The 24483-nt window shown below is 35.0% G+C and overlaps 1 protein-coding gene and 1 long non-coding RNA gene across 5 annotated transcripts; one reads left to right on the top strand and one right to left on the bottom strand.

Annotated features, from left to right (window-relative positions):
- Positions 1-1331: 1331 nt before the first annotated feature.
- Positions 1332-2877, bottom strand: LOC122008208. Its single transcript, XR_006119234.1, has 2 exons — positions 2132-2877; positions 1332-2045 (listed from the first exon to the last, which is right to left on the bottom strand). It is a non-coding gene; the product is annotated as an uncharacterized LOC122008208 (long non-coding RNA).
- Positions 2878-4143: 1266 nt separating this feature from the next.
- On the top strand, positions 4144-23272 carry LOC122008207 (importin beta-like SAD2). 4 transcript variants are annotated; one of them, XM_042563844.1, is made up of 22 exons: positions 4144-4374; positions 7483-7618; positions 7699-7786; positions 8627-8782; positions 12295-12457; positions 12542-12726; positions 12803-12976; positions 14014-14159; positions 14272-14395; positions 14477-14654; positions 15098-15257; positions 15848-15889; positions 16079-16197; positions 16263-16461; positions 17647-17778; positions 18368-18471; positions 18617-18796; positions 21130-21269; positions 21332-21471; positions 21769-21929; positions 22450-22570; positions 22665-23272. In XM_042563844.1, the coding sequence occupies exons 1-22, from the start codon at positions 4285-4287 to the stop codon at positions 22814-22816; spliced, it is 3090 nt and encodes a 1029-aa protein (XP_042419778.1). In that variant the 5' UTR covers positions 4144-4284; the 3' UTR covers positions 22817-23272. The 4 variants fall into 4 exon arrangements, with proteins under 4 accessions (XP_042419778.1, XP_042419776.1, XP_042419777.1 ...); XM_042563842.1 differs by having other exon boundaries at positions 12794-12976; XM_042563843.1 differs by having other exon boundaries at positions 7483-7621.
- Positions 23273-24483: the final 1211 nt, after the last annotated feature.

Here is a 24483-nt window from a genome sequence, read left to right as displayed (position 1 = left end):
ATTGGAGTAGTCCTTTTATGTATTAGATGGTTCAAAAATCTTTTTTTAAATATCTGTCTAGATTTAAGTTGGTTTATTAGTTCTAGCTATATTTTGAACAAAGTTCAGGTAGATTTTCTAAGGGAAGGATAATTCAATCATCATAGATACAATGTATAATAATTATTTTCAATACTTAATACCCAAACCTAAAATCTTGGATCCGTCTCTGTCCCCAGGATTCTAAGAGAAAAATATTTAAGGAACAACAGGAGGCCGTGAGAAAGAATGTCGAGCGAGCATTTGGAGTGCACCAATCTCAATGGGTAATGATAAGAGGTCCAGTATAATTTTGGTACAAGGATAATTTGAAGAATGAGTAAGATGCAGTAGTTAATTGGTTGGATGGTGAAAAAGATTCTCCGTCACAAATATTTCAAGGCTCCACCCAAGAATTCAAAGAATATCTGAAAAGAAATTGCGAGCTACGTGATAATCAACTGCATCATCAGCTTCGAGCCGACTTAGTTGAACATATTTGGGCACACTACGGTTGTAATCAATAAAAAATAATTTATTAATTATGATAATATTATATTTTTTATTTGATATATGATAATATTTATTTTATATATACACAAAGTCCCTTACTCAATGTCACTATGAGATGGTAAAGATGATAGGTGAATGATAGATTTGTCAAATGAATGAAAGGTCAAATCCTGAGGAAGTAAATCCCTGTATTCAGTATGCTTCATCCTCTTGTTCATCTAATTACTTCTTAATCAGCATAATTTATCTCGTAATCACGTTTTTGTCTAATGTGACTTTGATTAAATATATATATAAAACCTTATTGTCAAGCAATTAATAAACTTGTTGGAGTTCACATGGATTGATTGCGTGCTTGATAATAAACATACTATGTAGTCACCAAATTGATAAACAAGGAAGGGAGTTCCTCAGGCCATAAGTCAAACATTTATTTGCCTTCATAAAATGCATCCAGTTACTTGCACGCAATAAAAGATCACGCAAACGCTGCAAATTTTCCAAGCACAGCAAGGAAAATTTTCAAAGAAGGGAGAAGTAAACTATTAGTTATCTTAGAGAAAACTCACACTCATGATGTCACTCGTTTCCATTACTATGAAAGGGATAATTACTTGGGCAAAAAAATCAATCAAAAATTTTTCAACCTTTATTTATTTCGTGAGGAAAGTTTCCGCTATTTTACTTATTACACAATAATAGATGGATGAATGTAAAAATCCATCCACATATTATTATTTTTTAATATTTTTTATTTATCTTTTCCCAGACATTGCTATAAAGAAGACAATCGATCCCCATTCCAAAAATCACTTTAATAGATCAAAATTATCATCGATCGACTTCTCTACATCACCAGCAAACATGGCTTCCTCCCCGCTCCATTACCTGCTCCCTCTGCTGCTGATCTGCTCCAATCCTCTGCAACAGCCCACCTCTGCATCCCCTTCCTTCCACCTCAACTTCGCAGGTTCGCAATCAGCCAATCAGCCAATCCTCTTCCTTAATTATCCACCTGAAATTTAATAAACTGCAGGAGAAGACAACCGCCACGTTCCCGTGATGCGCCACCGCCGCAGCAAGATCTTCCACCCTTCGACCGGCCTGTGCGTGATGCGCAGTACGATAGCGGACCCGCTCAACCTCGGCCCCTGCTCCAAGTCCGACTCGTGGCAGTACACGCCGCAGCAGTTCTTGATGATCACCGGCACCTACTTCTGCCTCGAGCCCGTGGGGCTCGGCGACCCGGTCAGGCTCGCAATCATCTGCGAGTCGCGGTGGGCGTTCGCGTCGGAGTCGGAGTCGGAGGGGGGGACGACGACGCATCTGACGACGGAGCTGGCGGACGGCAGGAAGGTGTGCTTGGACGCGGACGCCGATGGCACCCTCGTCGCCAATTCGTGCAACCAGGGGCTAAAGCTGGGCGTGGATAGCCAGTGGTTTAAGCTGGTTACGACCGTCAATAATTCGCAAGGATGAACTACTGGTGTTGGATGTGTATGTGTAATTAGTACCTGTAAATAATAAATTCCATCTGGTCGTCTGTACATGAGTTTCGAACAAGAAAACAGCATATGAGATAAGATTGGGGAAATTTTACTTGTTTTTCATGTGAAATTTTACACAGTTCCCAGCCGCTGGAAGAGATTCAAGGTCTAACTGCGAATCATCCGTGAGTAACTCTTCTGAGTGAGGCCCTCGAAGTTATCCTCTAAGATGCAGTTCTGCGACTTAGTTTTAGGGGCAAAAGTACTATTTACTCCTATGTTTCTTGTGCTTGCTCTCGTTTCTCTCCTTGCGCGGGATTCTTTCTTGTTCGTCTCATCTCTCTCTTTCGTCGTCTCTTCGACTTGGATATCTCTGCTTTCCAGGCTCACTTCCTGGGGAGGAGGACGACGCTCTTCTTCTACGGCGTTCGTCCACCGGAATCTCCACGCCGCCGCAGTTGCCGCTGCCTTCCTGAAGGAGGCCAAGGAGGGAGCTCATGACCTTCTCGGCGCGAGCGAAGCTGGCGAGGTAGAGGGCGGAGGGAAAAGCGAGAGTGCGACGGCTACCGCGGACAGGATAAACAGAGGAGGGAGGACTAGCGGGGCTGCGATGACGACGGCACCGGCGACTTTCTTGTCCAGTTAGTACTTTCCCAGCGGGAACCATCTGCGGTCGTCATGCTCGTCTCCGCCGGCGAGGGATGGGAGCTTGAGGCGGCGGTGATTCCATTGGCGGAAGTGGAGTGGGTGGGGCCGGTGGAATATCTATCAAATTTAGAGGCGGATATTGGACGACTTGAGTGGAGTAATTGAAATTAAACTAATAGATTCCAGTTTAAAAATCTAAATCGGAACGTAATCAAAGGCTTTTTGATTGTATTATTTAGGAAAAAATCGGCGCTTATATTATTATTATTGGAATGGTATTTCTTTTTTTTTTTAATATTAAAATAACACTTTAGTATAATATATTTAAATAAATTAATTTAATTTAATTTAATCAAAATTACTGAATATAAAATACTAATTATTATAAAAAAACTCTTTATAGATTTAATTAAAATTATTAAAATTAATTAAAATGATTATAATAATATAAATTCGTTACATTAACGACTCCCCTAATATCGACCCACGGATATGTAAGAAGGTACATATAGATACATAAATGTCAGATACATGATGGAATAAATTTCGAATTGTGATATCATACGTCCACCATCTATGCTACCTCCTAGGCCATTAAAATGATTATAATAACTATTATCAATAGTTGCCGCAAGCTATAGCATATTCACCGATCCTTGTTTATGTTCTGACTGCCATAGCACAGTTCGCATTCATATGCTGTGCTTGAGAGGGCATAAATTTCTGTAATCTATATAAATTCATCCCACATTTTCTCATTCATTATGATTTTATTTATTTTTTCTGATATTAATAATTGACAGAAATACTGAAAGAAATGAACGTATTCACCATTTTATCATATTCATATGCTGTGGCAGAATCACAGTGTCCTTTCTTGTATTTATCACCTTACGACGATGACAAAATATTTATTCCTGGTCCAAAAAGCTCCAACGGGGAATTATGAGTTGGTCACTCCATTAATAACTAGAGTCCTGTTTCTGATGTTCTCACAAAAAAATACTCACTTTGTTATTTTTTGATTAAATACGGGCATCTTTCATTAATTATTTTTTTTTATATTTAAAATAAAAAGAATAAAAAGTCTTTTTGTAACTTTTTATTATCAGTTTATGATTTTTTTTACTTTTCTGATTTTATGTCTGAAAAAGACAAATCCTTTATATTTGTAGATTTTACGGCGATCCCGATTGGCGCGTGCCACGTGGACCGGAGACCAAGCTACGATGTGGGCGCGCGACATTTACCATCTCACACGGTCGGGATCCTATTCAATGTCAGGTGCAACTATTAGCTTCCCAATCTGTACATCGACCGTTTATTTGTAGTGAACCCGTCGGAGGCTCAGGATGATCGTCCTGCGAGAATGCGAGTTATTATGTGATATTGTACTGAATCCTACGGCCCCGGTTCGAACCGCCTTGGAGGCCCGCTTGATTATTTATCTCTAACCCTAGAGTTAAAACTCACTCGTCCGATTCCGATTCGCGCTTGTCCTCCCTCCTCCTCCTCTCTCTCTCTCGGGGCGATATCCTCTCGCCGTCCTAGCGCCGCCGGCGTCCGAATCTCTCGCGGCCGAGGAATCCGTGGTCTTCTGGATTCCCTCCGTGCCGCGATGGATCTCGCCAGCCTTACTGTCGTCCTCCGGACTGCGCTCAGCCCCAGCCCCGAGGAGCGCAAGGTTGCCGAAGAGAGTCTTAATCAGGTGAATTGTTTCCTTCCTCTGCTATTCGAACGGTTTTCTCCCGGTTAGGGGTTGTCTATTGAGATCCCCTGCTACAGTTGATTGGACGCGCAACTGTTGAGCCGTCGTGACTGTATGATCATGTGCTTGTACTCATTTGAGTTATTAAAATTTGATCTAGTTTTGTACTTGGGCTCTGCTTATGTTATTTAGATTAATCATGCAATATAAATCTAATTCAGATATCGACCTGCCCCCTTGAATTATGGTCATACGGGGTGGCGTAATCCTGTCCTCAAGATGCTTTTCTTCTCTCAGTTCGTGTAATCTATATTCAACAGTTTCCATATGCCAGAGACGGCAGAGAGCTAGTTCAACAGACACTGCATGCTAAAATGCCAATGATTAAATTGGTTTAAGCTAAAATTGAATGATTTTATTTTAAGTAAAATAATGTGTTTTTGAGATTTTCTTTTAGACATTTTATCCTTGGACTATCAAAAGTATGTTGATATTATTATCATTCACGCTGATGCAAGGCGTGCATACCTCAGAAACCTAGTTCCTGGATACCGTTTTAGTTTTCTGGAGGTGAAGCGATATTGGGCAAACTCGCGGCCAGCGCCCCCATCAGCTCGCCTCAGGACCAACATGAGGGCGGTAAATCACTGTAACTGAGAGGTAAGATGGATGGGTGGGTGAGTTGTGCCTAGGTGCAAGGATTTGCGCCTCGCCAGCTCTGGGATTCGACCCTTCGCTCATTGAGTAAATTTGCCATCCACTTACGATCTCAGCTAAGCCATGAATGTTAACATACATGTGGAACTTGTTCTGTCTTTTGTTTTTATGTTTGTGAATTCACACTAGAGGGTGAGACTTGACTAGTAAATCCTATATTCTTATTTGCCACATTAATGAGGCTCCATGTTGGCAGTAATGATAAACAAATAATTGTATAATGTTATTACATTCGTATACAATTGTACTTATTTTTAATATAAAGACAATCATCACAGCTTAAGGTATTAGAAATATTTATTTATAGTGGATCTTGATTTATTAGATTGGTTTGCTTCACAAGTCTTGTAGACTAAGGAAACCAAGTTACGAGAATTAGATATAAAAATGAATCAAACGACTTTTAGTCTCAAACTATTCCCTCTCATTATCTTCTCTTCCCTTCTTTTGGGCACATTTATCTGTTCTTGCTCATGGTACTAATCCACACAAGAATGAAGTCATTATTCTATAACCTCAAGTGTAAGCTTTAGTTTCTATCTTGATGCTTGATAATATGTGTTGACCATTGATTACAGTACCATGACTTACCAATTGGCATGGTCGAAATTTCTCCTTTTACTCTTGCACATAGAAAAATACAATAAGGGAAAATGCCATACACATCTGGAACGGGTTTTTTCTCCAGTTTCTTCTCCATACCCTTGAGATTCCTTTCCTAGGTTGGCATGTCTGATATGTGTGTATCCATGTATCTGCATCAATTGGCACTGACCACTGGAACTTCAAGCCTTGGTGTTGACAAAATTACATGCTTAAGTATATTTTAGGTTTTCTTATGCATTATCATGTTTTATCCAATGTTTTTATGGATGCACAGAATATACTGAGTAAATGTAAAGTATTAATATACGTGAGCTGTTATATGTAGTTGGCAGATGATAAGACGAGATAAACTATGCTACAGTGACAAACATCTTTTGACAAAGGACAATTATATTCCAAATATTTGTCATGTGTCTTACTATTTTTCACTTTCATCTTTGTCTGGTTTATGTTGTGGATAATGCAATCCTTGTTAGATATATTCTCTATAGGCAATAATAATTTTCTTAATCCATCCTGGCATCTAAATTACAACGCATTTTAAAGTTATCTGAATCCTGAAGGGAATTTGGTGACTCATTTGCAATTTTATTTATGTTGCTACTAGATGCACCAAAAGGACTCTAATTGGTATTGTTAAAAGTAATGGAAAAATAAGGTTAGCCCACATTATATATATATTTTCCTGTCATGCAAACCCACGTATAGTTATTTAAGGCGTGAGGTGCACAAAAGCGCATAGGTGCTATGGGGCCTGAGGCGTGTATATATAGGGAATGTCTGCGAAAATATTTGAATAACAAAATTATTGTCTATAAAATATTAAACAATAATGTACATATACAATTCATCAGCAAATAAATTCGTTATGCACATAATTCAAATCTTTAAAAAAACTTCAAATATCTAAATCATCAAAATCTTCATCATCTTTCTCAATCATATCATTATCAGATTTGTATAGTTGAATCTTCATCCGTTTCCTCAAGACCGATTTCTTCCTCTCACAAGGTGCATAGACGCAAGAGGCTCACTTGGCTGCGACTTGTGCCTAGGCGCCCAGGCGAGTGTTTTTAATAACTATGAACCTAGGTGAGTATTTGACTTCATTTGCAAGATATATCCCTGCTTTTGGGACCAAGTTATCATACAAGGTGGATGTAACTGGAAAAAAGATATGGTTGGATTTACTCAAATTTTGTATTAGTAGTGTTCTGTACAATGATGGAAATAATAATCATGTTTTGAAATGGTTGTTGTTGTATCGACTGCATGCATGTTTTCTTCATCACCAGCCTACAACATTTGCAGTAGGCATTTGTATAGATTCCTCTCTTAGACATTAGTTGGTGAACTGTCAACGGTGTGGCCGGGTTTGAATTATCTGTTTACATCTTTTCTCAGTTTGTCTTTGGCTCATGCACACCTAATGTCTTCTCTAATTTCTTCTAGTGCATATTACAATTTATGGCTCTTAGATTTTGTTTTATATAAAATTAGTTAATTACAATTTCTTGATATTTTAGTGAGAGTTTAGTCTAGTTGTTTGTCTCTTTTAGTAAAAGCCAGCAATTCTATATTTTAGTATATTCACACATTGTATTTGCTTCTTTAATGAGAAGCTAATTTAAGATCATACTGACACGGTCACAGTTTATTTTCTTCTCAACCTTTTTCATTATATTGCATTTAAATGTTTGGTATTTGTATCTGTGAAAATGTATTAGGAACTATTTTTGTGAAATCTTGCATCTTTTTGACTATGTGAGCCCTTATCTTATGCAGTTCCAGCACACACCACAACATCTAGTAAGACTGTTGCTGATTATAGTAGATGGTACCTGTGATATGGGTGTACGACAAGTTGCCAGCATACATTTCAAAAACTTTGTGGCAAAGTATTGGTCACCTCATGGGCCCGGTAGTAGTAACATGACTTGTGTCTTCCGACTTGTTTCATAATTTTAGAACAATAAAATGACAGCTGTTAGTTTGGTTTAGGTGAACCTCATAAAGTATCAGAGAGTGACAAGAACATGGTTCGTGAGAACATTCTTGGTTTTATTGTCCAGGTTCCGCCACTGCTTAGGTACATTAATAGATAATGTAATATAGATTTCCACCTGTGTGGACTTCATATATTTTGACTTGCTCCTGCTATCTTGCTTGCTTATTGACACCATATATTTCAATGCAAATTAAAATTTTGATTAAATTATCTTTGAATTTTCATTTGACTGCAGACAGTTTTCACATATGTTTACATGGGGTTTAAATTGAGATTAAGTTTTTAGCTGAGTTTTGTCAAACTTTGTGATGTTTTTCCTATTTGCACTTTTAATCTACTTGATTCTGTTTTATTGACAAACATCATCGATAATCTGCCACAATAGCCTTGGTGATAAACTATTCATTTCAAATTAAATAAGAGCAATTATGTGGGTTTTATCATACCTTCATATGATTTTGATTAATGAAAATTTATCTTCTTAGCTGAGTTCAAGATAAGATGTTGGGTTATGTCAAGTCATAAAATATATGTGTCATGTTTGTTGATGCAATGAACTAAAATGATTGTACTTGTATTAATATATTCTATTTAGCTATATGACTGTCAGAACTTGTAACTCATTTGTTTTTTAGCAACATGTTTCCTCATCCATTTCTTATAGTTTGTCTTTCAAAGTACAAGGGTATACCATTAGTTCTTGAAATTAAATAAATCATAAGCTACTTGTGCAGTCAATTTCTTGTGCAGATTTAAATTTATGAGCATTTTTAGTACATTCACAAGCACTTAAATCTTTAGTAAGTGATGCCTTCAAGACATGTATCTTTAGCTTTGTGCATCAAATGCCTGGTACTGCAACTTATGATGGTAATTGCACTGTATTGTTGGTTCCTCTAATATTTTTGTTGAAATAAATAGAGCTCAACTTGGAGAATGCATCAAAACAGTTATCATAGCCGATTATCCAGAAAAGTGGCCAACTCTTCTCCACTGGGTAAAATGCAATTTGTTGTTGCAAGATCAACAAATACTTGGAGCATTATATGTCCTACGGTTGCTTGCTAGAAAATATGAGTGAGTATGCTACATATTTACTTGGTGACTTTACAAATATTAAAAAGAAATACAATTTCTTTCTCCTTGAAGAAAAATAATTTATTTTATTCTGTTTATGCTTATGCTGAGGTTATATTTTCTCTTTGGCACTGATGTAGTTGTTTTCGGAACCATTTCAGAAGTCCAAATTTATGTGTAGTTAAATATTTGTAATCAAGTACCTAACTACCTATCAATCAACACACTTGTAACAGCCACCCGCCTTATTATTGCTACTCAATTATTTAAATGCATTATTATATACGAAAAAGGACATTAAGACCGACGTTTAAAATTTTGATTTGTGTCGGAGTTCCGATTCTAAATTGGAATGATGTGGTTTTGGTACCGTATTGTACTTGTATTGATATGATTTCAGTACTTCTATATATATATATATATATATAAATTTAAAATTAATTTTATTAATATTTGATTATTATATATGCTCACTATTGATGTTTCAAATGTTGTCATATTTGATATTTTCTCATAAGATGTTTGATATTTATTAAATTTTTATAGTAGATAAATTTAAAAATTATTTTTAATTATTAAAATATATAATTAATTTTTAAAAATATTTAAAAGATATATATATATATATATATATATATATATATATATAAATTTAAAATTAATTTTATTAATATTTGATTATTATATATGCTCACTATTGATGTTTCAAATGTTGTCATATTTTGATATTTTCTCATAAGATGTTTGATACTTATTAAATTTTTATAGTAGATAAATTTAAAAATTATTTTTAATTATTAAAATATATAATTAATTTTTAAAAATATTTAAAAGATATAAAAGTAATTCTTATACAAATTATTTTTTTAAAAATAAATAATTCTCAAAATTCAAAGCTAAATCTAAAATTATAAAATTATTTGAAAGATGATTATGAAATTTATTTAAAGGTCTTAAATTATTTTTAAAATGAATTTGGATTTTTTTTTAAAAAAATTGTTTAAAATATTTAAGAATTATATTTTGAAAAAAATTTAGATTATTGTAAATTCACATTCACTTTTGAACATATATTAAAAATTTTAAATTAGTTTATGAATTTTTAAAATTATCCCTTAAAAAAAAATAATAATAAAAATGTCGCGTCCTGTAGAGGCTGCTACGGGGGTTGCAACATAGACCTACCCGGGTCCGATCCTAATCGGATCTTGCTCGGGCTCGATCCTATGTCAACAAGCCTGTTACCCGTTAACCTGGGTTACAAGCTTGAATTGTAATTGGCGGTTAAATGTTTAGGGGCCCTTTAACCTGTTCGATGATTTTTATTTTAAAAAAAATTTGTTGGTGTTGAGACTAGAACCTGGTCTCCTAGATGAGCACCGAGTATCCTTACCAGACTACAACTATTAATGTTTTTATATGTTAGTTAATTATTTAATAACTATTCAATAGTTTTTTTTGTTATATTGTTATTTTTAATAATGGGAAGAAGAGTAAAAGAGACATTTATTCATTTGTTAGTTAATTTATAATCGTATATCAGCAAATGATTTCATGTGTTAGTTAATTATTTAATAACTGATTACTAGTTTTCTTTTGCTATATGATTATTCTTAATAATCATGATGACAAATGATTTTATGAATTTATAATTTTATTTTTTTAATATAATAATCTTGAGTTGTGATGAACCATCGAACTGGTGGTTCCGAACCATCTAACCGACAGTTTCGAATCGTCAAACCGATGGTTTTGAACCGTCAACACCCTCCGCGACCTTCTGAAGCAATCGCGAGTTTGTGTCAGCTTCGTGGTTGCGATGCTGGTGTTGGTGTCGGTCAGTCGGTGGAACGGTAAATTCCACCTGTGCCAACCTCCATGACACTAAATTTAAATCCACGATTAAGACTTTATTACAATTAATTATATATTAATTTATTATAAAATAGTATCTACTTATTTATCAACTGTGAAAACTATTAGTATATTTAAGCTCATCTTAATGGTCACCTTTGTCTCATGTTGCTACCTATGCATTTGTTGTAATGAACTACCTATCCATTGCTTATAGCACACTTCAAATAATCACTTGTGGTTGCCATTTAATCATTTTAAATACATTATTAGAACAATTAGGTCCATTGACACCTATCAATTAAATATGTACATCTTCAAATATTTTTTGGAGATATATATATAGTATCTACTTATTTATCAATTGTGAAAACTATTATGATATTTAAGTTCATTTTAATGGCCTTTCTCTCATGTTGCCACCTATGCATTTGTTGTAATGAACTACCTATTCGTTGCTTATAGCACCACTTCAAATAATCACCTCTGTTGTGGTTGCCATTTAAGCATTTTAAATACATTATTAGAATAATTAGGTCCACCGACAACTATCATTTAAATATGTACATGTTCAGATATATTTTTTTGTGATATATATATATATATATATATAGGTTTTGCTAGCCTGCACACCTCATGGTCCACACCTTGTGAGCACCATGTGTAATTTTTTTAAAGATTTCTTTAGCTTAAATACTATAACCTAAACCCTAAGCTCTAAAAAAAAAAAGAAAAAAAATACACTTGGTGCTCACAAGGTGTGCAACACGAGGTGTGTAGATTAACATTCTTGTGTGTGATATCCTGCACACCCACCGTGACCGACTCAGATGAGTCGGGGCACTGTGATCATTTTCGGATGTCCTGACTCATTGCTGGGCTCCCTAACTCATCTGAGTCGCCCATGTGTGTGTGTGTGTGTGATTTTAGCAAGTATACTTGTCCGTGCGCGACTCCCTGGGCGATTGAGTGAACTTGGGACGTTCGGAAGTGAGTTGAGTTCTCCGGTTCACTCAGTTGTCCACGGAGTCATGCACGGGCAGATGTGTGTGTATATATATATATATATATAGGCGTGTTGTGTTGGGCAGCCACCATGGGCGCCCAGCATATCAAACCGTTATCTATCTATATATATATATATGGAAATAATTTTTGAAGCATTCATATCATGTTGTCATGGCTCATTTCGCTGAATCTAAATGCATAATGCATTCACGCTTACAGATCATTATACTTTGTTTTTACCATGTTGCTTGATCTTTCACTCATATTTACAATTTATTTTATTGAATTTACTTTAATATCTATTTTTTCAATTTACTCAAAGTTTAATTAATATATAAAATAGATAAATAATTATTTAATTCCTTTACTAAAATATCATTTATGATTGTTAATTAAAGAAGTATTTAAAATTGAGATATACGTAGTTTTAATTATTCAAATCATTACTTTCCCACCACTTAATTGTATAATTTTATGTAATACATATTCAAATATTTTAATTTTTAAAATTACTTTTAATTTAACTAAAAACAAATTGTGGTGTTTGAAAATTTTGCTTTTGGCTTGTTTTATGATTTTTTTTTTTTCTGGTGCATCTGCGTCTTCAATCTCTTGTATATTAACTTTTAACATTTCTGCTTTCTTTCTAGGTTCAAATCTGACGAAGAGAGGACACCACTTTATCTCATAATAGAAGAGACATTTCCTCTCTTACTAAATGTATTTAGCAAACTTGTTCAAGTTGTTAACCCTACAATTGAAGTAGCAGATTTAATCAAGCTCATATGCAAAATATTCTGGTCATCCATATATGTAAGTCCAAATATTTATATTTTAGTTTCTTTTGCATGTCTAAAATGTGATTTCATTTTCTCTGTTGGCATGGAATGCTTTCAGCTTGAAATCCCAAGGCAACTGTTTGATCCCAGTGTGTTTGGATCGTGGATGATTCTATTCTTGAACATTTTGGAAAGACCTGTTCCTTTGGAAGGCCAGCTGACAGATCCAGAAGTCAGAAAATCTTGGGGATGGTGGAAAGTCAAAAAGTGGACAATTCATATACTAAATCGTATATACACTCGGTTGGTTTTCTTAGATTTGTGAAAAATTTGTCTTGTTATTTCTTGTTCTTAATTAACTCGTGCTTAGAACTTACAGGTTTGGGGATGTGAAGCTTCAGAGGCCAGAAAGCAAAGCATTTGCACAAATGTTTCAAAAGAACTATGCAGGAAGAATTTTGGGATGTTATCTACAGATGCTTAATGCTGTTCGTATAGGAGAATATTTACCAGATAGAGTTATTAATCTTTTACTTCAATATCTTGGCAGCAGGTTGTTATTCCTCAAAATAGAGTTTCTTATGTACTTTTAGACATTTATCTTGTGCCTGTATTAGACGATCTCCTAAGGCTCATTATTTTTCTTCAATTCATTTTTTGGGCTGCATCAACATCTTGCAACTTTTCATGGTTTTCATACTCTTTTTCAGATCTATTATCAGGCCTCTATGCTCCTCCATTATTTTTTATTTCATCTTTTCTTTCTTATTCGTAGCATTTCTAATTAAGAGTTCTGTTTTTTGAATGCCTCTAAGTAAATTCAGTATGGAAAAAGGAAGAATCTCTTCATCCTTATCATAATGAAATAGAGTATCAAAATCTTAGCCTGTGCATGCTTTCAATATGTTTCATGTGCTATATCCATTTTAGTATCTTACCTCTTGTTTCTTCTTTTTTATTTTGACTTTTTTTTGCTAGTCAAGTACTTTCAACTTTTAGTTTAGTTTGTCATTAGTTTGTACAAAATTAATGCTGAAAGTAGTGTATAGTCCATTTGTTTTTCAAGTTCAATCACAATTTACTGGAGAGGAATGCTAAACTATTGTTTGACTTGTATTCTATTCTCTCGTGGTTTTCAGAGTTGGTACTTCCACCAAAGAAAAACATTCAGTTGAAATGGTGCACAAAAACTTGTAGTGAAAAATAAATACAAGGTTCTTACATTTTTTTTTTTGGTGGCACAAAAAATGTAAATCAATGGCTAACTAGTATGATTACTAGAATTTGTTGCTTGTATTCCTTTAATTGTGTCCTGTTGTATTCACTCAGATCAAGAACTCAAATTTGTTTTGGTAATATGAACATTCTCTCCTCCAATATTCAAGTTATGACTTGCATGCCATTTCCACTATTGTTAAGTTGTAAATTATTATTCTCTTGCTGCTTCTACTAATTATAATTTTCGCAATTCTTTTTTTGTTGCCTTTTTTAAAACAATTTTTAATCTCCTCTTAGTCATCTTATAAAAGTTCACCAATCCATGATGCCAATTAGCAATGATTTCCTTTTTTTTTCCTATGTTTTGTGCAGTATTCCAAAGAATAGTATGTACCAGCTGCTTCAACCCCAGCTCGACATTGTTCTCTTTGAGATAGTTTTTCCACTAATGTGTTTCAATGACAATGATCAGAAATTGTGGTCTGAAGATCCACATGAATATGTCAGGAAGGGATATGGTGAGTTTTTAGACTGTTTTACTAATAAATGAGGGTATCAAAAGTACCTCATTCTAAACTTTCATACCATGAGATAAGAATATGAAAATACTTTTTTTTTCCTGTTGTACAGATATAATAGAAGATTTGTACAGTCCACGAACTGCAGCCATGGACTTCGTCAGTGAATTAATGAGAAAGCGTGGGAAGGCAAATTTTCAGAAGTTCATTCAATTCATTGTGGATGTTTTCAGGAGGTACATTTTCTTATAGACCTTTTATTTAATTTACGTTTTATTAAAAGGAAATATTCATTTGAACATGATTATGAGGACCAGATATGATGAAGCTGTGGAATTTAAACCATTTCGTCAGAAAGATGGTGCTCTTCTAGCAATTGGAACATTGTGTGATAAGCTTAAGAAAACAGAGCCTTACAAATCAGAATTAGAGCGTATGTTAACGCAACACGTTCTCCCAGAATTCACAAGTCCTATTGGTCATCTACGAGCAAAGGTTGCTTTTCTAAAACATCATGTCTAACATAAACAAATCTGTAGAATTTTTCCACTTTTGTTTTACATTACTTTGATGGAATGGTGTAGTTTATTTCATTTTTTCACTGTATAGAAGTTCATAATTCATCGCCCCCAGGATTCATTTGATCCTAGAAATAGAACTTCTTTATGTTGCAGCTTATCCCACTTCTTTTTGCTAGATATCTTCCCTTTATATAATGCTAGTTCTGGCTTTATGATATGCTGGTTCAGGTGACAGTATTTTTTTTCTACCTTCGAGCATTCTAGTGTCTCACTTATTATTTCTTGGATACATTAATGTTTGGTTTTGGTTAAATAAATCCAAGTTATCTGAGATTTCACAGTATTTTCTTTCTAATCTCTACCAAGCTTCCATTTTGTTGACTGGTTACTTTGATGTTCCAAATTATGGTCTATCAGGCAGCATGGGTTGCAGGGCAATACGCCAATATCAACTTCTCAGATCAGAACATTTTCCGCAGAGTGTTTCATTGTGTTATCGCTGGCTTTAAAGATCCAGAGCTTCCTGTTCGTGTTGATTCAGTCTTTGCTTTGCGTGCTTTTGTTGAGGCATGCGTAGGTTAGTTTCTTAAATATGAAGTTTACTTGACATTAAGGCCCTATTTACTTGGAGAGAAATCTAGGAAGAAGAGGGTAAGTTTAGACGAGACTTGTGAGCTGTCAAGGTTGTAAAGAATCTCAAGGAGCATCCTCTCTTGCTTGTTATCTGCCAGCTTCCTTGAACATGGAGAGGTCACCTGTGAGCCAAAGGTAGTTACTGTTCTGTGATCTCTTTTTAGTGCCAATCAATAGTTATATTGTGAGCGGCATATGACGATTGATTCTAGGTGGTGGCAAGCCATGTTCTGAGCAAGCCTTGAGGAGGTGTGGCAAGGAGCCAGACTGCCAGAGAGGAATACTGGTAAGGAAGAGAGGGAGGAAGCTAGAAGTTGGGAAGAAGGATATGTTCAGAAAAATTATGTATAGAACTTTTCCCATCTTGCTATCTTCCCATGTGAACAAGATTAGGGATTTTTTACTTCTCCATTTCTCTGTTTATCCTCTATCTTCTATCTTCCTAGTTTTTCGGTCGTCCCCCAGTAAACAGGGCCTTAGTGTTTGTGTCTTGTAAGGGAAACTAGTTGCCTGATTGTTTTGTTTATCCTACAGATCTTAATGAGATACGTTCGATTCTCCCTCAGTTACTTGATGGTATGTTCCTGCTATATATATATATATATATATATATATATATATATATATATATAAGCAAACTTATTTTGGATTATTCATCCTAGCTGTATTACCCTTTACCTCTCTCTTTATATATTGTTCTTCACTGTAATATTATACTCTAGTCTATGATATTTACAATCACTAAAAGCAATTTCATCTCTGCAGAGTTCTTTAAACTTATGAATGAAGTTGAAAATGAGGACCTTGTTTTAACTCTTGAGACCATCGTCGACAGATTTGGTGAAGAGATGGCACCCTATGCTTTTGGGTTATGTCAGAATTTGGTAATTTGATTGCATATCATCAACAATGTCTTCCTACATGTTTTATGTCACATATTTTCTCGTAGGCTTCTGCATTCTGGAGGTGCCTTAACTCATCTGAATCAGACGATGATGCTGATGACTCTGGTGCTTTAGCAGCTGTCGGATGCTTACGTGCCATAAGCACAATTCTTGAATCTGTTAACAGGCTTCCCCATCTCTTTGTTCAAATTGAGCCTACTGTATTGCCTATACTGCAGAAAATGTTGACTACAGATGGACAAGGTAGCTATTTTCTTTTATTGTACATTCTAGTTGGTATCTGTTAAACATGTGATCAACAGACTAAATCTTTGTGGAATGTGTGTTTGTGTGTGTGTGAGAGAGAGAAGAGATAGAGCTATAGAGAATGATAGATGTGGCATAACACCCTCTGTAGGTCCTTAGTAAGACGATTTTAGTTCATATAATACAAATTACAACTGATTTCTCATTTGAATTTTTCTCATCAGCATACAATGCTGATTGTTAAACTCCAGAACTATTGTGGATCCATACATTTCTAACCATTATGTATGGTAATAAAATACTGACATGCAACTTATCACTGTAGTTGTAGCTTTAGTTCAAGAAATGAACCTACTTAATCTAGAAGTTTACCTGAGGACATAGTTGTGCTCCAAGGCACATAGTTATTTATCTTTTGTTTTTATGAAGAGGTTGAAGGGGAGCCTTGGCGCAACGGTAAAGTTATTGCCATGTGACCAATAGGTCACGGGTTCGAATCCTGGAAACAACCTCTTGCAAAAAGCAAGGTAAGACTGCGTACAATGGATCCTTCCCCGGGACCCCGCATAGCGGGAGTTTCGTGCACCGGGCTGCCCTTTTATGAAGAGGTTGCCCTCTACATTCTATAAACATGCCTCTTAACTTCATCAGTGATATCTTAGGAGATATTTTTGGAATTTGAATTTTTCTAGTAGCAAGTTAGGACTTATTCAGGAAGATCTATTGCCATTATACTATTTGGTTCTCACATTTGAGTTGGTAGGTGTTGAAAATCGTTGTTAATATATTTTAGACTTGGTCTTGAACTGAGCAATAGTTTCTTAATAAACTTGGTATTTGAACATTTCTAGTTTTTGAAGATAGATTTTGAGTGCAGAGATGATTTGACATTTCTCCAAGTTGCATACTGCAAATTGTATGGCAATGAGGATTTTGAATTGTCTTAAATTTTAGGTGCATTTCTAAATTTTCGTGCATCCCTAAAACAAGATAGTGGAAGGGAGAGAAACCCAAAAAATTTAAACAGAGGTTTTCTTTAATTTTCTATTTAATTACCTGATTTCAATGTGATAATACTTCTCTTAAACTTTTGATCTTAGAAACTAAACATTTTGACAAGCTTGAAGATCTTCTAGTGGCTTTGTTGCTTTCTTTGCTGCATTAATACTTTGTTTCTTGCAGATGTATTCGAAGAAGTTCTGGACATAGTCTTGTATCTGACATTTTACTCACCAACGATTTCATTGGAGATGTGGAGCCTTTGGCCTTTAATTATGGATGCACTTAGCGATTGGGCTATAGATTTCTTTGATAGTAAGTCTTTGGTTTCTCATCAAGTCACTTGTGAGCCTTGTTCTTTAAAGCAGTCTTATGCATGTTAGCACCAAGTTTAATTTAGCATGTCACACCTGACTTTATCTGTTGTTATCTTTGTCATTTATTATTCATGCATGTCTACAATTTTAATAGTCTTCCAAACATCCATAATGAATGTAGCATGTAGATCCATGCCTTTTCTCTTAAATATAAATTTTAATGGGCATCTTTGAGTTCTGTACTTGTATTGATTTTGGCTTCTACATGAGTAGAATAAATGCTTTTAGTTAAGGATTTGCACGGATGTTTATAGTAATGAAACGTAAGTTAATATGCAAATTCTCTTTTACCTTATTTCATAAGGGAACTCTTTCTTTCCTGTAACGATTCATATAGGAAACTGATATAGTTGTCAATTGTTATCTTAGTTTCCTTTCTTTTATCTTTAATGAATTTTTTATAAAAATATTCTCATATATTCTAATCTTTACATGATGTCATTGCTTATATTTTCATTGCAAATAATTTTATACTTCCCACACCATGATGTTTAGCAATGGAACTCATTGGTGCTATTTTCTTGAAGATATTCTTGTTCCGTTGGACAAGTTCATATCCAGGGGTACATCACATTTCCTTACATGCAAAGACCCTGACTACCAGCAAAGTTTGTGGAAAACTCTTTCATCTGTAAGTTAAGCACTTCAAAGAAAAGACATTTTTGAATGTTCTACATTATTTTAGGTTGACTCGACTTGGAGAAATAGTTGTAAAGTTGGGACTATTATTTTTTTTTTCATAAGTTAATAGCAAGAAACATGGTGATTCGATGCAGATAATGTCAGACCCGAACATTGATGATGCTGATATTGAGCCTGTTCCTAAGCTAATTGAAGTTGTATTTCAGAATTGTAAAGGACAAGTAGATCACTGGGTTGAACCTTATTTAAGGATCACCATTGAACGATTACGTCGAGCAGAGAGGCCTTATTTAAAGTGCCTTTTGATTGCAGTGGTAAGAAATTCAATATTGATGGTATTTTCTTATCCCCAACATAGTTTCTGATTTATTGTTCATTTGTTTGGTTATGAAAGTTTTGCACATGTAATGAATACAGGAGTGTGAGTCTTCATATAGTAAAGCACCGCTATCTAAATACAGATACATGATTTTCAGAACGTTCTATGCACGTTTCCAATTTAATTTCTGTGAAGTTTATTGCAGTGTGTAAAAGCTTATTTGCATTCATTTAAAAAAACTTGGTAGAGTTCATAGGTTAAAAAGTTTATTTTCTAGTTACCATAAGAATCTTCATCTACGTTCTGGTATCTACCGAAGCACAACAAAATATAGGCTGTAGTTAATCTCTAGCAAATGTATATTTTGCATACTTTTATAGTGTATGCACGGAACATGTTGTGAAGTTTTGTCAGTGCATATGTGGATGTCAGATGCATATGTAGCCAGCACATAAATTTATTCAACATTTGTTGTACCTCAGTTACATAATTTAAATTATCATTAGGATTTCAAAAAAACTCAAATAGTATAGACCTATCATATATATTAAGTTCAAATCATGTCAAATATCTATGAGCTTACACCAACCATCCTTCAAATGTGTCGTCTCTTTAATAAACCATGAATTTTTCCTTTACACTTTGCCTCCTTTTTATTTTTAAAGAATGTTTTCCTTTCTATTGATTTTGTTGTTTACAGAATTATCTACTTCACATCTTGTCTATTCCTAGTATCAACTTGGTTATAGATTGTAAAGTAGTTTGGTTTAGATGAGCTAATTGAAGAATAAAGCAAAAGATGGCTTTGCATATTTGGCCATGTAATGTGAAATACAACATATCCACAATGCTCTTTTCAATGTTTAAGTGTCGGGTTTCAAAGTTGTTATGACAGTTTGTTACACCACGTTTGAAATCTCATGTTGTGTCAAAAACATAGACAAAATGTATAATCTTAGCAAATTACTGAAACCTGATATCGATGGACATGAATAATTCCTTGATGCTGCTCATGCCGGTGAATATCAATTCTTCTGTGCTAACCCTTAACATGCTTCGAACACATCAAGCAAAATTGAAGTAAAAAATTATATGTATTCATTTTGATATATATTGAAGAAAAATGAGTAAAATATTATTTTTAATTCAACCATCTAATTAATAGTCTTATTTAAAGCAGAATCTGAGCGAAAGAGCATTACATGAGTAAAACAATTTCTTTTGGCATTCTTTGACAATGTCAAAGTGTTTAGATATGAATAAGTAAGCTATAGTATAAGAAAATTTTAATTCAATTGATTATCTAAATCTATTGGATTTTTTTTTTAAATAAACTTATTGGAAGAGTATAAAGGAGTACAAGTGCACAATTTATCTAAATTCATCTTGACACACTTTAATGCATGCTAAAGCATGTAGAGTGTAGGCAGAACATAGTGCCACAATTTACTATTTTGACTATGGAATGGTATTTTAAATCTTGGTTTTATCAATCTTGTTCTTGTTCGAAACCACTTCTAGGTGAGTTATCGGAGAGCAATTGCCGTGGAGAGATGCCCTGATGAATCGGTGATGAAAACTCCTGAGCTTCCAGCAAGAGGTTAGAATAGGGGGTCGAGGGTGAGCTTGGCGACCACTCCGACGCTCAAGTTAGGAGAAGGATGGTTAGGAAAAACCTTGGAAAGAAGTAAAATTTGGATGTGTATATGTGTGTACCTGGGCTTGCTGAAGCGGGCTTCCTTTGATACCTTCTCCCTCGTTCGAGTCGGGGGTTGCTATGTAAACCCTCACTCCGATACCCATGCCCCAGTCGCCCCACATTCTCTGCTTATCATGACACCCACGTTCTCCTTTCACCTTTGGAGAGACCTAGTCCTGCTGGGCGTGGCTGGGTGAAATCGAGCTAGAGGAGTCTGGAGAAGTCGAGTGAAACCGACCTGGAGGAATCTAGAGAGGTCGGGTGAGACCAATCTAGGGGAGTCTAGAGAGGTCAGGTGATACCTAGCTGGATGGGGTCGAGCTTGATTGGGCTGGTGTTGTCGGACTTCAGTTCGGGTCTACCTTGACCCAAGCCGACCTCTTTGACTTATACCTCAGCTTGACTTTTGACTGACTAGCTTGACTTCGATGCTGGGGTCGAGCAACTTGAATAATTATTTTGTTTATCATTTTTTCCTAGCTTTATATGAAGTGATGCATTTATTGTCTTCCTAATCTCCTCTCGTCTAGTACTTCCTGAACATATTTTGTGTGATATTTCTATTGTTCACTAGTAAGTTTTGATATTGTGATCAAATTTGCATTCAGCTGCAACTTGTAACTTTGCAGATTGCAGATGCATTTTATTACAATCCCGTGTTGACTCTTGGGCTACTACATAAGCTTGGGGTCGCTGTTGAGGTTTTCAATCTCTGGTTCCAGATGCTACAGGAAGTGAAGAAGAGTGGTTTGCGTGCCAATTTTAGAAGGTTTGAAATCATTTTATTCTGGTTGATCAGTCCAGTTACTAATTATCTACTTTTAACTGCAGGGAACATGATAAAAAGGTTTGCTGTTTAGGATTGACATCAGTTCTGGGTCTTCCGGCTGATCAGTTGCCGGGAGAAGCATTTGAACGTGTCTTCAAAGCAACACTCGATCTTCTTGTTTCTTACAAAGATCAAATTGCTGGTAAGGCACGAAAGCTGCCACATCATACTTTTACCCTCTTCTAATCATTTATTTGTTCAACAATGGTTGAATTTCTTATGGTTTCATAGCTGTAGATTTTCTTTTATAGAACTTCTTTTACCTTATCATCTTTTTAGCCTTATATATATATTCATTAACACATTTTAAAACACGTGTTTTAGTAATGGAATTATTGGCATATATATATTCATTAACACATTTTAAAACACCATGCGTTTTAGTAATGGAATTATAGGCATGATTGTTTGGTTAACTTTCCTCACTATGGTTGAGCAGAAGCTGACAAGCAGGATGATGCTGACGACGACGATGATGATGATATGGACGGATTTCATGACGATGACGAGGATGAGGATGAGTCCGACAAAGAAATGGGAGATGATGCGGAGGATGGGGACGAAGATGATAGTCAAAAGTTCCAAAAGCTGCCAGCAGAGGTTTTTCCCCCCTTTTTTTTCTTGCATCTGTTTGCATGCCAAATTGACATCAGCGCAGTGCTAAACTCCATTAACTGTTCTGATTGGCATTGCCCTGCTTCAACTTTTGACACGAATGGGGCAGGGATGAAAGGCAAAATAAGGAAACCAATGAGCGGCAGGGCAGCTCTAGGATTTTATTCCACACCCTGCCTAACTCTTCTGTTTTTTCATGATTGATTCACAAATAATCTATTCCATATTACGACGTTTTGATGCTTTACCTAATACATTGTATTTTGATCTGCTCTGAACTTTGCCCTGTCTTATCTTGCCCTCAAGGGAGGTTCTGAAAGAAAAGTTGATATCATAACCTACCCAATCTGAATGCTAATTTTGTTATCTCCTATTTCTTTTGGATATGCAATCTAAAGGATTACATGTTATATTGTTTCTTCTTTCGGCTTTCTGAGGTTTCATCTGTTTTGGCTTTTGTTCCTTTATTGTTGCTTCTATGTTAAACTGGTTTCTGCAAAATCAGGCAAGAGGATTCCAGCTAAACAATGATGATGACTCTGATGATGATTACAGTGATGATGAGGAGTTGCAATCTCCAATAGATGAAGTGGACCCTTTTATTTTCTTCATTGATACTATCCAAGGTAGCATTAAATCTCACTTGGCACATTTTTAACAATTGCTGCTCAATGGGTTATGTATTTTAACATTTGACATTATCGATATTAATGTGTACAGCTGTGCAAGAATGCAATCCTGCTAGGTTTCAAAACTTAACCAGGTCCTTGGACTTCCATTATCAGGCTCTTGCTAGTGGCATTGCTCAACATGCTGAACAGAGAAAAGTGGAGATTGAAAAGGAGAAGCTGGAAAAGGCATCATCAAAGTAGTGATGTTGGTGATATGCGACATTGGTATTTTTTCCAGTTGCTCTTGGTCGTGATCATTCCTTTAGTAGACGAAGGTCAAATTGGTCCTTGGTTCTTTACGGTGGGAAGTGTACAAAGTGCCATCACCTATGGGAGGGATAATTGTCATGGCATTTTGACTTCGAAATTTTTTTGCTTCTATTATATAGGAGAAAAAGATAGCAGATACATGGTCGGACATGTCGGACATGTTCTGTTATCTTTGATAAGTTTTGTCCTGTTATTTATGGTAGAATTGGCATCTTCACATCATTCCAAGCATAGAGTGTATAGTGTATGTTCATTATTTGAGGGAATTCTGCTAGTTTAGGAAAGGTCCAAGTCATTGTGTTATATAGTACGGTGATAAAGTTTTCTTTATTGGTTATTGATCACCAATTAAGTGGTGGGTTTATTGTAATTTATGTTTTTTTTCCTTGTCCCGTTCCGTTTTTCTGATTCTGTGCAGTGCAAGATATCTTGTTCATCTTTCTTGTGAACAAATTTGATTTGTTCGGGTGCTTGCTTTTCTGTGATTTATACTCTTCCCAAGCCCCAACAAGTGAAGTTACTAAAACTCCATGATTGTTCAGGAGGGCCGATTTGTCGTGAACTCATCTTTTTCTATCAAGAGTTTTGCAAGTTTGAGTGCATGGAGGAACACAGTGACATCATCTGTTATTCGAGTTCCCATTTAAACATAATATATATTTTTTTCTTCAGTAGGTTTTTTAGTTTGCATTAAATATTTAGCTTATATTGATTAATCTTGGGATAATATGTCTGATTTTAAGGAAGTTTTTTTTATTGATTATCAGGATAAATCAAGATAAATTAGTAATGTGTGGTTCATAAGCTTAATGTGTTTAGGTCAAATTGATTTGTTAATTTGTAGAAGTAAGTTGAGATTTGATTCTCAAGTGCTTAATAAACTGAAAACTTTAGTTTTTTTTTATTACTATTATACATGACTATTATCTTGGATTGTTTTTAAGTTAAACTATTTTGTTACACATTAAATGAAATTGATTGATTTTGAATAATTTCTCGCTTGTATTTAAGTTTAACTGTGTTTTGATATTTTATTAATATTGTTTAAGTTCAACATTAAAAAAAAAAAAGTAGTCCGATGTACGAAGTTCCTGTCATATGGGATCTCGAGGAAGGATTCATCGTACGTAGTCTTATCTTATATTTTGTAAGACGCTGTTTTCAGGATTCGAATCCGTGATCTTTTGGTCACATGATAATAATTTTATTATTGTGCCAAGACTCCCCTTCAACATCAAAGAGGAAAATTTTGTCGAGATTTAATTATGGCATTTTTATATTTTAGCAAGATGATTTAAGTTAGACATTTATAGTTAAATATTTGAGGAGCTTTGAACTGGATCGGATAATACTAATCAAGCTTAAGAAAAAACTCAAAGGCCGATATAATGTGATAATTATTATAATAATCTTGTATATGTCCTGGGTGATTGTGTTTCTATTTAGATTGCATAGAGATTAGGTTTCCTGCAACTTTTTTTTTTTTCTTTTGAAGCCTATGATTCATAGGTGTTTCCAAGTTGCACATCCAATGTTCATATGTTTTAAATGTATAACCAACTTGATCAATTGAACAATTGACTACAGTGGTCATTCTA

This window comes from Zingiber officinale, chromosome 8A (genome assembly GCF_018446385.1).
Source record: "Zingiber officinale cultivar Zhangliang chromosome 8A, Zo_v1.1, whole genome shotgun sequence".
Lineage (NCBI taxonomy): Eukaryota > Viridiplantae > Streptophyta > Magnoliopsida > Zingiberales > Zingiberaceae > Zingiber > Zingiber officinale.
The sequence above is the reverse complement of the archived record's forward strand: the minus strand, read 5'-3'. Positions and strand labels throughout refer to the sequence as shown.

What these genes read in the sequence shown, in the direction of transcription:
- LOC122008207 (XM_042563841.1), top strand. Translation starts at nt 4,285, where the DNA reads ATGGATCTCGCCAGCCTTACTGTCGTCCTCCGGACTGCGCTCAGCCCC. An exon ending in ATATGTCAGGAAGGGATATG is followed by an intron (nt 14,160 to 14,271) that starts GTGAGTTTTTAG and finishes CCTGTTGTACAG; the next exon opens with ATATAATAGAAGATTTGTAC. An exon ending in TCCAAAAGCTGCCAGCAGAG is followed by an intron (nt 21,930 to 22,449) that starts GTTTTTCCCCCC and finishes CTGCAAAATCAG; the next exon opens with GCAAGAGGATTCCAGCTAAA.